Raw genomic sequence first — 12095 nt, forward strand, 5'->3', positions numbered from 1 at the left:
AGGAAATGCCACAGAATTTAATCTTTCTTTAAATTAAGTGCATAGAGTTGCTTGTTTTATTAGTTGTTTGTTGATTATTAAATATAAAACTTGCTGAAATGTTTTCAGTGTGAGCATCAACTATTTTTGAACACTTTCATCTCGTTTCAACAAAACCGTGATAATATTGATAATCGTGATAATTTTAGTCACTATAATCGTGATATTAAATTTTCATACCGTCCCATCCCTACTTTGGTCAAATCACAGTCATGCCATTTTCTATGAGGGGTTTCTATTTAAATGTATTTTAAAATATACTTTATTTTTGTGATTGTAAAGCTGATTTGTTTTTTTTTTTTGAATTCCTTTGTTCCAAAGTACAGCATTTGAAAAACCTGCTTTAGCATTAATACACACATGAGAAAGAGAGAGAGAGTTTATTTATTTATTGTTGTTATTATTTTGCACCCATGTAATAAGAACCATTGGGGGGACCATTGTTGTTTTGAACCCCATTGACCTTTTATGCAAAAAAAAAAAAAGTTTGTTTGGAAAGATATTAGACTGAGAAATTTTACTTTTTTAAAACTATCCCTTTTTAATACTGTGAACTATGCAATATGATTTGTATCTAGGAAGTAGCACTGTTCAGAATTTTAGCACTTTCTGCTGCTTGTCAGTCAAGTCAATGGGCCATAACTTAATGTTCATTAGCCAAACTGGTTTGTAGTATCTTGGCATATTAATATAGAATTAAATTAATATAGAATTAAAGTGTGATCACAGGGTGTGGCCTTTCTTGGCTAATTGCATTATTGCTTAATACACTGTATGCCAAGTCCAAAGCAACTACTAATGCTGTTAACTTCAAATCTCTCTCTCAGTCTCTCTCTCTCTCTCTCTCTCTCTCTCTCTCTCTCTCTCTCTCAGTCTCTCTCTCTCTCTCTCTCTCTCTCTCTGAGTGTGTGCGTGTGCACGTGTGTTTAAATACAAATACACACATACTTTGTGTAGGGAAAGTGGGTTGGTGAGAAGAATGTATATATTTCTGGAAAGGCCCATTGTATGATGGAGATAAGCCAAATAAGAGGCATAAACCAGATTATAGGTGACGGGGACCCACAGAAAATGCTTGAGGGGCAGATAGATGCTTTTATATCTACAGGCTTGAGTGTGTGATGGAGGCAGATTATTGAGCTCATGCATACAGCTCTGCCGTGATCTGTTTCACAGTTTGCGCTGGCAATGCCTCGTTCGTCTTTGCTCTTCCTTTTTTTTCTCTGATCAGTGCTTCTCTTTAGCTTCTTGCACTACACTGTTTGTCCACCTATCTTTAAACCCAAGGGCTTCCAGCTGTTCCAGTGTTATTTTATTTGATTTTTTTTTTTTATATAGTGCTCACACGTATAAAAAGCATGCTCACCAGAATAAAACTTCAGATCAAAACTACCTCATATCAGCCATCTGTTAAGCCCAGGTGGTTTTTCTTTTTACTCTTGTATTCTTTTATCTCACATTCTGACTTGGAGAACTGCAGAAATATTTTTAATTGCAGAATAACTAAAAATATTGCATGTACATATGTTGATGTGGCCTAGTGGTTAAATATATGGAAGATCAACTGATTATAGTTCCAATCCCAAATCAGAGGTTTAAGACAATTGTACTTGAAGCACTACATGTTGACCCCCTAACCTCTTTGTAAGGCCTGAAAATGACCTATTCGAACTAAAATGGGTTTTATTTTTCACTACTTTATCATAACACTAGTCTCCTTGAAAAGTACCGGAAGTAGACTCCCAAAGGACAATTGAAACATGTTTACACAATCCCCTTTCACTCTGTTGTCTTATGTGTGATAGGCTGCAAACTGCTCGATTACCATTTCTTTGTCTCCACCCTGCGAACATTTCACACTTTTGACCCATTTGAGCCCAAACCATCTGCTGCTAAACTCTTGCTGAATGTCCTTCTATAAAAATGTTTTTGATCTTATGTGCAGTCCCTTTGCCAAATTATTGATCAAATATAATCCCATTTGAAAACGGGTGAGTGTAAGTGCTATAAACAATGTTAGCACATATATTTCTCAGAGTTCTAATCAACATGATATACTGAATTCTTGACATTACTCATTCAACAGAGCTTTGATTTTGCATGATTGGCTGTGATACAAACACATATTTTACTTTCACCAGACCATTTCTGGCTCACACTTTATTTTAACATCCAATTCCTGCTATTAACAAACTGCTAACAAAGACTTTTAAAAATCTGAATATGTGCTTTATAATTACTTATAAACAGCCAGTGTATTAATAATAGGCATGCTAATAAGCAACTATTTAATAGTTAATGATAATTTTTCCCTGTACTAAAGTGTTACTCATTTCTGTAATGAAACAATGATCCTCATTTTCTAATCATGTTCAAAGATTTCATACCTTTGTTATGATATATAGTTAATCTAGCCATTTTTGAAAATACAGTACTCAGTAAATACATATACTGTGCACGTGACATTGTAAATAGTGAGAATGTTTTTTTGACTCCTTTAAAACTGTAGCACTCACTTTATTATGTATAGTTTACTGGGGAAGTTAAACAAGTGCAGTAGTCCGTAAATTGTCCCACTCAGTAAGGTTAATACACCACTATTAGACCCCCTACTGGTTTCTCTGTCAGCAGTGGGATAGGAGGGGGTTTAGGGGTGTGAGCCAGAGGACCATAAACTAATTAAGGTTGTAGAGAAGTGGAGCCCCTTTAAAATTGTTTATAAACCATTAGGGGGAACACAATCTCCCGGGGATCTGTCGTGCAATTAGAACCAAGGTCAGAGGAACAGCGGAGGGGGAACAGGGCGTGCTCAGAACTGCTGCTGTGGACAGAAAGTGGCATTTACACTGGGGCAAATGCTCACTTTTATTAATTTCCTAAATAAATAGGTGCCTCACGAGGCTTTTTGTCAGTATAATGCACATTCAGTGATATTAATGAACCTCTTGCTTATTTAGCCTATTTTTCCCTCTCTGGCTTTCCCCCTTTCTCTCCCTCCTCTTTTTTCTCTCTGTATGCCAACTTAAAAGAAAAAGAAATGAAACCATTTGTGACCATTTTGCACCTTGCTGCTCTTGGGAGTTGGTGTCAAATACAGTAATGGAACGTGTGAAATTGGTTAAAGAAGGGAGAAAGGGAATTGTTAATCAGTCATTTACTAAAGAGAAGCAAATGTTTTATTCTGTCCCAGTTTCCATTAGGAGACCCCTTGTTGTATTAAAACCTATGGCGTTCAGTGTGTTGCATAAGCAACAAAAGACTGGAGGTAAACAGTCCCTGTTGTATTTACCCAAGATCAGGCCTGTAGGTAATCTATCCGTTTATTATCTCTCTCATCTGTAATTCCCCCACCCTGGAACCTGCTTAAATAGCCAGGACAAATGAATTGCCAGTGAAGCTTATGATTTTCTGATAATCAGATAAATATTTGCATGGAATGGTGGCACACACTAAAGCAAATGGGGCCTGAGGCCTTAACAATTTGATTTGGCCAATTGGTCCCCTGCTTCGTCGGAACAGTTTATTGACTGGAAGTGCGGAGCTGTGGATTGCATCGACACATGCTCAGACAGTTGCCTGCCAGCCTATTCTTCCGTCTCTAACACAGTTAGCATTGATTAATGCTTGATCTTTGATGCTTATACCAAGTCAAGTTCCAGCCTTCAACACATGATCTTTGAAGTGTCTGCACTGGATGTCAGAGCTCTTGCCGGAAATGCGTCCTATGGTTTTTTTGTGAATTTTCCGGCAGACCCTAGGGGTTGTCGGAGAATACTGATGAAGTGATCCACTTTCATCCTTATCAGATGGGTGCCTCTCAGAGCAAAGGGTTTGAGATGTCCTTCACTTTTGCATGCTGAGACTAGCGATACTACAACATAGCAGCCAGACTGCTACCAATACCATCTCAGCAGTGCTCTTGAGACACTCAGATGTGTCGCCTCAATCGGTTTTTATTCTTTTTTACTTTTTTTCTCTTTCTCTCTCTCTGTGAAAAACACAGTACTGGGCCAGCGTGTAATTTTACTTGTTTCCCCCTGGGCCGACACGGCCCTGTGCACAGTCAGGCTATTTTCTCAACTGTTGTTTAAGCAAGAGGGGGCTATTGACTCATATTTTGGCTCAGCACATGAGGGATAATGTGACTCGGAGAAAATACGGTGACAGCATGCAAGAGAAGCGCTGTTTTATTCCACGTGTGTATCAGTGTTGCACGAGGGCTGCAGCAGGGGCCGCTCTTTTGTTTTAGGAGGCTGTGTTATCCTCCTGCCCCCCTGCCAATTATATTCAATCAGCCACTCTTGAGGAAGTGGCAGCAGGAAAAGCTTGAGTTCTCTGCTTGGCTGCTGCTCTCTCTTGTCCCTCTTTTACTGACAGCCGTATGCCTCAGTCGCAGCTCACTGAGCCCCTCAGTCAGATGTCTGATAGTGCAGCCTGTCGCTCATATTCTTCCTGCCACATAACCTCCCTCATTAACTCTCCTCTAAGCGTGCACATGCAAAGTACTAAACTCATGAACCTTACCTTTAAAAGAGAAATCTATCAGCCCCTGGCTACGAGTGTGATGCACATTGCACAAATGCACTGTCTCAAGTGTCTTTTCTTGACTATCAAGATAATGTAAAGGCTATGCCATGAAATTAATTGAAGAGAGACAACAGATGTTAAGCAACCAAACATGATAATAGCAACCAAACATGATAATACTGTCAATCATTCACCAATCATCCCATCTGCAAAAGCTCTTAAATCTGATCTACCTTCTTTTCAGCTTGGTGCACTGCACCAGATTTGACATCATTACTGCTAAAATGTCTTTGGTTCTTAAGTGTCTTGTAACTGAAAACGTCTTGCACCAATTCAAATGTGTTTAATGGACAATGTGATATGAGATCTTTAGAGTAATTGTATGTTTTTAGAATAGTTTGAATATAGCTCATGGGACCTATAGTCAACTTGCATGGTGTTGAGTTTGACTGTTGGTGAATAGTCTTCAAATTGCCATTCTGTATTCCACAGGGGAAGGAGAGACATGGGTTTGCGACAACACAAGGTTGAAGTAAACAATTGCAGATTTTTCTTCTTTTTTTGAGTGAAATATTCTTCTATGCCTCTGTGACTGACATAGAAAAGAAGACTATTTCAAAGAGTGAACTAGGGAAGCAGTGAATGCAGATGTTGAAAGGTTCAGAATATAAGCTCATGATCCTGGATGTTCATATTCTGCATTGGTGGGTTATTTCTGATCCAGCTTCGCCTGGCAGAGCAGAAGCGATTGAGAGAGGAAAAAAGGGCTGCTTAGACTAATGGAAAGGCATCAGCAGCCACAGAGAGAGTGTAAAAGCCCTCTCCTCTCCATGAATAACACAAAGCTGTCCTCGTATTATGTGCTCTGGTTATCATGTGTCGTCATCACAGCTCCAGATGCTTTCAGCAGCCTTGTTTGCATCAAGCAGATTTTTCCACAAATTCTGGTCCACAAGGACTGCTCTTAATCTCCTCAGATTTACAGTTTTTTTAATATCACATACATTTAGAAAAAAAGTCACCTTCATCTTTTGTTGATCTAGGATCACCTATTTGGCCTTTATTCTTTTTCACTCAGCTGAGAAATCAGTTCCTTTGTGGGTAGTGTCAAAGGGAGATTAGTAATCTACTGAAGGTGAGTGTGGACATTTTGGAGAGTATAACATAGTCCCAAAAAGCTTCAGCTGGGAAGCTCCAGTCGCTTTACCAGATCAAAGATGGATTGAGTAAAAAAGGATGCCACAAAGCTTCAACTTGTTCCCCAGCCAGAGCTTTAAAATAGAGGATGCTTTCTAAAGCGCATCGAGCTAGAAATTTGGCACCTGCTTGTATCATCAGAGCTGTTCCTGTCACAGCATGTTATATAGGTGCAAGTCAAACCCTTCCTAGTTATTATTTTCAAGATTGTAGAATATTTTCAGCTTGGTTCAAAGCTGGTTAATGATATTGCTGTGGAAACCAGATTGTTTACAGCTCCCAGGGTCCGGTGTGTAAGAGCACCTGCACTTCATTAAAGCATGGGTGCTTTAATAATGCAGATGTAATTACGGAGGTCTCTGGGCAGGCTTAATGCATGCTTAAGACAGAGCCACTCTCCCTGCCTCGGAGGTAATTGCATTGCATCCATGTTTCGTCCAGAACATGACATAAAAGGAGCGAGAGAAAGAGGCATTAAACTTGTTTAGCTCTTTCTATCCAATGGATTTCTTATCAGATATTGTCTCCAGGGGAATCGCAAAGAGTTAAAGCAATGAAGAAACAGCAAAATTAAACTGGAGATCTATTTACGCCCTGTATCCAATTGGAGTGTTGTTGGGAAGTCAGCTTTGCCTGTTAGCATACACTAGGAATAACATACTTCCAAAAGTGGTGTTGCTGGATTTCTTTTTCTTGCAGTGTCTTGGAGGGGAGCTCTGCAAACACCATATGATTCAACTGAGTACTACTCCTTGTTTATATTAAACAAAAAAAAAACATTTAATGGGAATATATCAAAATCCTCATGTTCCACAAGGAAAACCATAAAAAAAGTATCCAGTCAAGAAACTTGTGAAAATACTATCTTTGCTCTTAATGTGAACTTCCTGTCCTTTACTGGCGTGACACAGCACGATGCTTCCTGTCCAGTGTGCAACTGTTTTCTAAACTTTTAGAACAGCTTTGGATGATAAGCATATTCCATTTCACTTGTTGAACTTTTCAAAAAGAAATGTTTCTTAAACATAACATTGACATCAGTTTATTTGCATTATGTATTAGTCAAGAAACTAAATTAAATTGATAGTGCCTGGTTTTGCTCAGCATTCCAATGTAGAGAGTCAGTTTTGGCCATTAACATACACTTAACACTTAATAGGTATGCAGGAATTGGAGTCAAGACTTTGCCCAAGAAATTCCCTTGTAATATGTTCTCAGATCTGACCTGATTGCGACTGCATCTCGAATCATGACTCTCACCCCTTTTCCCACTGCCTGGCCACTTTGCCCTAACTCTCAGGGACTCCTGCAGAGATAGATTAGCCCGGCATGGAGCGTTAATGTTCACTGAGCCACAAGCATCCCCCAGGGTCAGTGCTCCAGCAGAAGATTAGGTGTAGACCTGTGAAAGTAGGCCAAGCACGGACTCTGCCGCTGACGCCCCATCTGTTTCAGTGCCGCATCATTGTGCTGCCCCTTTAAAGTCCTGTTTCGAGGTCACGGTAAAAAGGAGGTGGCTGGTTTTAATGGTCAGGATCCAGCTATTCATGTATTCATCTAAGGCACTTCTGGAGCGCAGAGGCTGCACATCTGAGCCTGAAGGAGAGCTGAAATTGTTTATCGGTTAATGACTTCTCTTCCCTCACGGGTGTTTGCCGCCTCAGCTGCTCCCAGGCTACATTAAAGCATCCTGCCTCTCTGAAGTCTCATCAAGGATGGAGCCATAGACCTATTCACAGTGCAGAATATCTGTCTGTCCACCTTTGCAAGTTGAAGACTGATTGCAGAAATCCTTCTCTTTGTTCAGTCCAGGGTATTTGCACTTGTTGGGGTTGCCAAGACACAGAGGACCATGATATTTAGCAAGCAATTAGGTGATTGTCCAAAGTGTGTAATTAACTCTCCTACAATCATTACCTCTTTACGAATTTTGGAACCCTTAAAGAGACACTTAAGCGGTTGATCCAGTGAAAATTGATTGGAGTAAAAAGCCTTCAAGATAATACTGGTATCAGTGCAATTTAATGCAAAGGAAAAGGCTAGCTAGCCAGTTGAATGTAGTCGCTATTCAATTACAGATCTCTTTTGTCACTAAATGTACTTATGCTTCAAGAGTTCGTATGAAGGTGTCCCCATTAGGTATGATATAACTCAGACTGCTTGATAAGGTGTCACCATTATTGTCACTCACACTGTCATCTCTCCATTTGTCCAATGAAGTTATCCATTTTCATGGTCATTATGACAGTAATTTTAATGCGTCATCTAAAAAATTAGGAGCAGCTTCTGTCTAGCCATGCATTACAGTAAATGAGTTAGAGAGAATACAAATATAGACAGTGAAGGTTGAAAGGAAAAGTGCAAGATTATCCTAAAACTTGAAGGGTTTTTTTCTTCTTTCTTTTCTTGTTTTCATTTTTTGGCAGTAGTCTGTCCTACACACATTTATATGACCTTCCAAGTTATGAAACTGCTCTGTCATATGCTACATCTTCTCCTCACATAGTTTGGTTTAGGGAGGTGATTTCACAGCAGGTATCATTGGACCTGTTTACGGCTGAATGTCCCTCTTGTGTACACCGTATACATGCATTCTCTGTTTGTTATTTTCTTTGTACGCACACCTCCTTCACATCAGCAGTTGTATTGATGTGAATGATGGGTCTTCAGCTTCTGTTGATTATATCCATGCCTGACAATCTCAGTTTAGCAAACCACACAATTTATCATCCCTAACTCACGGCCTGTTTTTTTTAAGCTGGCTCTTGACAGCTGAACTTGTGCTCCGTTTCTATGGGCGTTATAGCTAGGCTAAGTTTCCTCCAGTGGGAATGCAGAGGGAATCCCACTGAGGCTTGGGGAGTGATAGAGGTGGGTGGGGGTCTCTTAAGTAGCTGTCTGGTCAAGTAGGGTCTTTTAACGTAGGCTAAAATGAATGTGGTAATTAAGCGGCACTGTGGGCCATAGGACCTTGATGAATATTATCACTTAATTATAGGATTGCTATTCCCAGCACGCAGTTGAGCTCTGCTAGCACACACTTTCTTTCCCAGTGCGGATGGGCGGTGGTGAATGTAATTTTGCATACATAAGCATTTGTATGGGCTGTGTTCACTGAGTGCCAGTTTCAAGTCTATCCATTACTTTTACCAACTGATTGTTGCAGGATAAATAACAACTTTATACCAAACATTATATTGCACTTACAATGGTCTAAGTTTTTAATTCATAAGTAAAATTTTTAAAACAGAGTAACACTACTGCATTATTAAGATTAATAGAGAGTGACTGTCCTAAACATCTAATAATTATTACTCATTACTAGTTTAAACCAAATACTACATGATTTATTTCAGAGATACACATTAAAATCACAAGTTTATGTCAGTGTTGTTCAATTTGAGTTTGATGTAATGGCAATGCTACTTATTACACATTTATGACTTTGGTGTAAATTAACCATTATTGTAAGCTCAAACTCTTATTGGCGTTATCCTAACTCTAAACAACTCCTGGCAAGTAACAGTGTTGAAGACACTGGCGTTTTCACTGCATTTCAAAATCAATCTCCATCCACACTACACAACTGAAAACGCATGTCACATGACCATTCATGCAGGTACAACAGTGAGCTTGACGATATTGTTTACACGGTCGTCAAAGATACGCAGAGCAAATGGAGGCAGCCATGCAATCACAAAATTCTCCGTTTTGGTCCATTTTCACTGAAACAAACCCCAGAGTTTTCTAACTAAAAGAAAGAAAAGAAAGTTTTTTTTATTATGGTTTTCGAAGGTTGAAAATGCTGGTGTAAATGACAGGCATAACCATAGCAAAAGTGAAAACACACTAGGGTAAACAGCATCAGATTTAATTCTGTTGTAAAGGAAATTAGGAAGCGTGTTTGTTTTTAATTCACGTAATTTATCAATATTGCATTAATATCATGTATTCATTCATTCGGCAAGATGGTGTACCATTTTAAGTTTCTCATCTTTCTCTCTCCTTCCTCAAGGACAATTACACCTTCGCCCAACCTGGGATCCAGAGGAAAGTGAAGGCACTGGAGGAGCTGGTCAGCCGGATTGATGGTGCGTACCCTTGGTGAAGCACACCCTACTTAGCTCCGTACTTTCCTTTTTTCTGCCTTTGCCCTCTCTCTCTTTTTTATCTCTCACTGTCTCTGACTAACCCATAGCCCCAGCCCCCTTCAGCTGCATTGTCAGCCCCAATCAGTGCACCAGTGCTTTGGCCTTTAGTGGAGCGCGCTCGTTGCTCTGGCCAGGAAAGCAAAAGGCACTGGAGCATAAGCCTCTCTCATTACTTTCTATTAGGTGACCGTAATCAGAATTCAATGCCCATTTCTCGGAGACAGGAAGCCCTCTCCTCTCCTCCCGCACGAGGCCTCTATCTCCTCAGCCTCCATTAGACCCAATGATTGCTTTAATTTCTGAGAGAAAGACTGCAGTCAGAGCATATTGTTGATGTTTTTACCCCACTCACTTTGTGTCTGTGTGGCAAATAGAGAGAGACTGTTTCATTCTCATCAGTTTTTCCGCTATATATAGAGCTGCTTGTTCTTTCCTCCGCTTCTGTTTTGATTGCCTGCTCGATTCTATACTTTTGTTCCAGAAGAATCTTTTTTGTCTCTTCCAGTTTGATTATTCAGTTGTTTACGGGAGCTGTCAGAGGGAAATAAGGTTGAAAAGTAGCTGATCACAAAATAATTTTTGCTTTTCCACTAAAGAAATCCCTCCCTTTACTAAGCACAAAGACAGCTACCTTTAGGCTGATTTACCCTCATCTGTCTCCACCGGAAAACAAGGTGTACCACCCGGAAACCTGCTGAAACTAGATGTTCCGCTAGATTGCATCAGTCTAGTGGCTTTGATTTGGGTAATTTGATGCATTTCATGGAGACAAGCACATTAACATTGTTTTAATGAGCCTGGTGAGTGAGCATTATCAGTTGAAGTCTTTGTACTCAGACTTGTTCTTGAGTAACCTTCACATTGTCAGGCTCCAGAGCTTTTCGCCTGTCACATTTATTGTGTTTAGCCACTCTTGATTATAGATAATGTCTTCCATTAGACATTCAAATGGGGTTTGGAAGTGCTTTGCAAAGAAACCAATGAAAGGGAACAATTGATATTTGAGATTCATGAAAAGACGCTTGGCTTTTTTTTCATCCTTCACCAGTTTTTAGCTAAACAATAACTTATGCTTTGTGAGTAATTATGGAAGGATACAATTAGTTATCCTTCTGGATATGGGTGTACTGTAATTGTGTCTTTCTTGAATAGCTACTGTTTTAATGTTATTATTGGAGTCATGGCTTACCATTTAGCGCATATTCTCCAGGTATATAATATCACACAATTTAATAATTTGTTCATCAGTTCACTATATGGCCTTCTGCCAAAACATTGAAAATTAAAAACGTAATTCCTTTTTTCTACTAGATATTTTGGCATGCTCTGCAGCAGCTGACCACTAAATAACATACAAACAAAATACTATAGAACCCGTTATAATCAGTGATGCCATAGGCGCCAATCCGAAAATGATCAAGCACCCACAGAAAAATACAAGATGGTCTTCATTCATTTTAACCAATATGAAATGTATTGCAGCTTGTACGACTTTATTCTTGTCAGCATTTTTTGCCTTTTTTTTATTTTAATGGCAAATGTCAAGAGTATATTTTTGTTATATGAGATGACGCCAGCACAAATCTCTTGGTTTGCAGCGGGTTTGCTCTCCCATGTAATGATCATGGCTCTGCACTCTCTCTGATATTACATGTGCACCCTCAAACTCTTTCCTGTGTATGCGAGAATAAGTGCTTATTGTAAACAGAGATTTATAGAAAGAATTCATAGAAAGAATGTTTGTATTATTTGGTTTCTAAGTAATGTATTTGCAGTCTGTGTGTTTCACTTCGCAAGATAAATTTTGTGTAGTAAATTCATCAAACGCAATATCCAACGGAGTATATTTTAGAAAAAATAAATTAAATTAAATAACACCCAGTATAATAAATTGAGTTATGAGAATTAAATATTTGAAAATGTTTAATTTGTTGCATATGTGTATAACTTAGCCCAGTTATTATTTATTCATGAAAACAGTGGTGACAATGTGTTGAGCACCCACCGGCAGAAACATAAATCGCTATCTATGAGTGATGCTGTCTACACTTGGATGTGCCGCAGTGCAAGACAGCAAATCCAAGACACTAAACTGTTGCTGTGTCCAATTTACGATGTACTGACACAAAGTTCAAATGAATTGCAATGATTGTGACAACTGTCGTGATGTGTACCGCATCG

The 12095-nt window shown here is 39.2% G+C and overlaps 1 protein-coding gene across 4 annotated transcripts in view; it reads left to right on the forward strand.

Moving 5' to 3' along the window:
• Positions 1-12095, forward strand: part of tbc1d22a (TBC1 domain family, member 22a) — a 146602-nt gene that overhangs the window by 82770 nt on the left and 51737 nt on the right. For all 4 annotated transcript variants that reach the window (XM_059511502.1, XM_059511504.1, XM_059511503.1 and 1 more), the window contains one exon: positions 9779-9854. In XM_059511502.1, coding sequence (XP_059367485.1) covers positions 9779-9854 — 76 coding nt within the window. The remainder of the gene's footprint in view (positions 1-9778; positions 9855-12095) is intronic.

This window comes from Carassius carassius, chromosome 26 (genome assembly GCF_963082965.1).
Source record: "Carassius carassius chromosome 26, fCarCar2.1, whole genome shotgun sequence".
NCBI classification, from domain to species: Eukaryota; Metazoa; Chordata; class Actinopteri; order Cypriniformes; family Cyprinidae; genus Carassius; species Carassius carassius.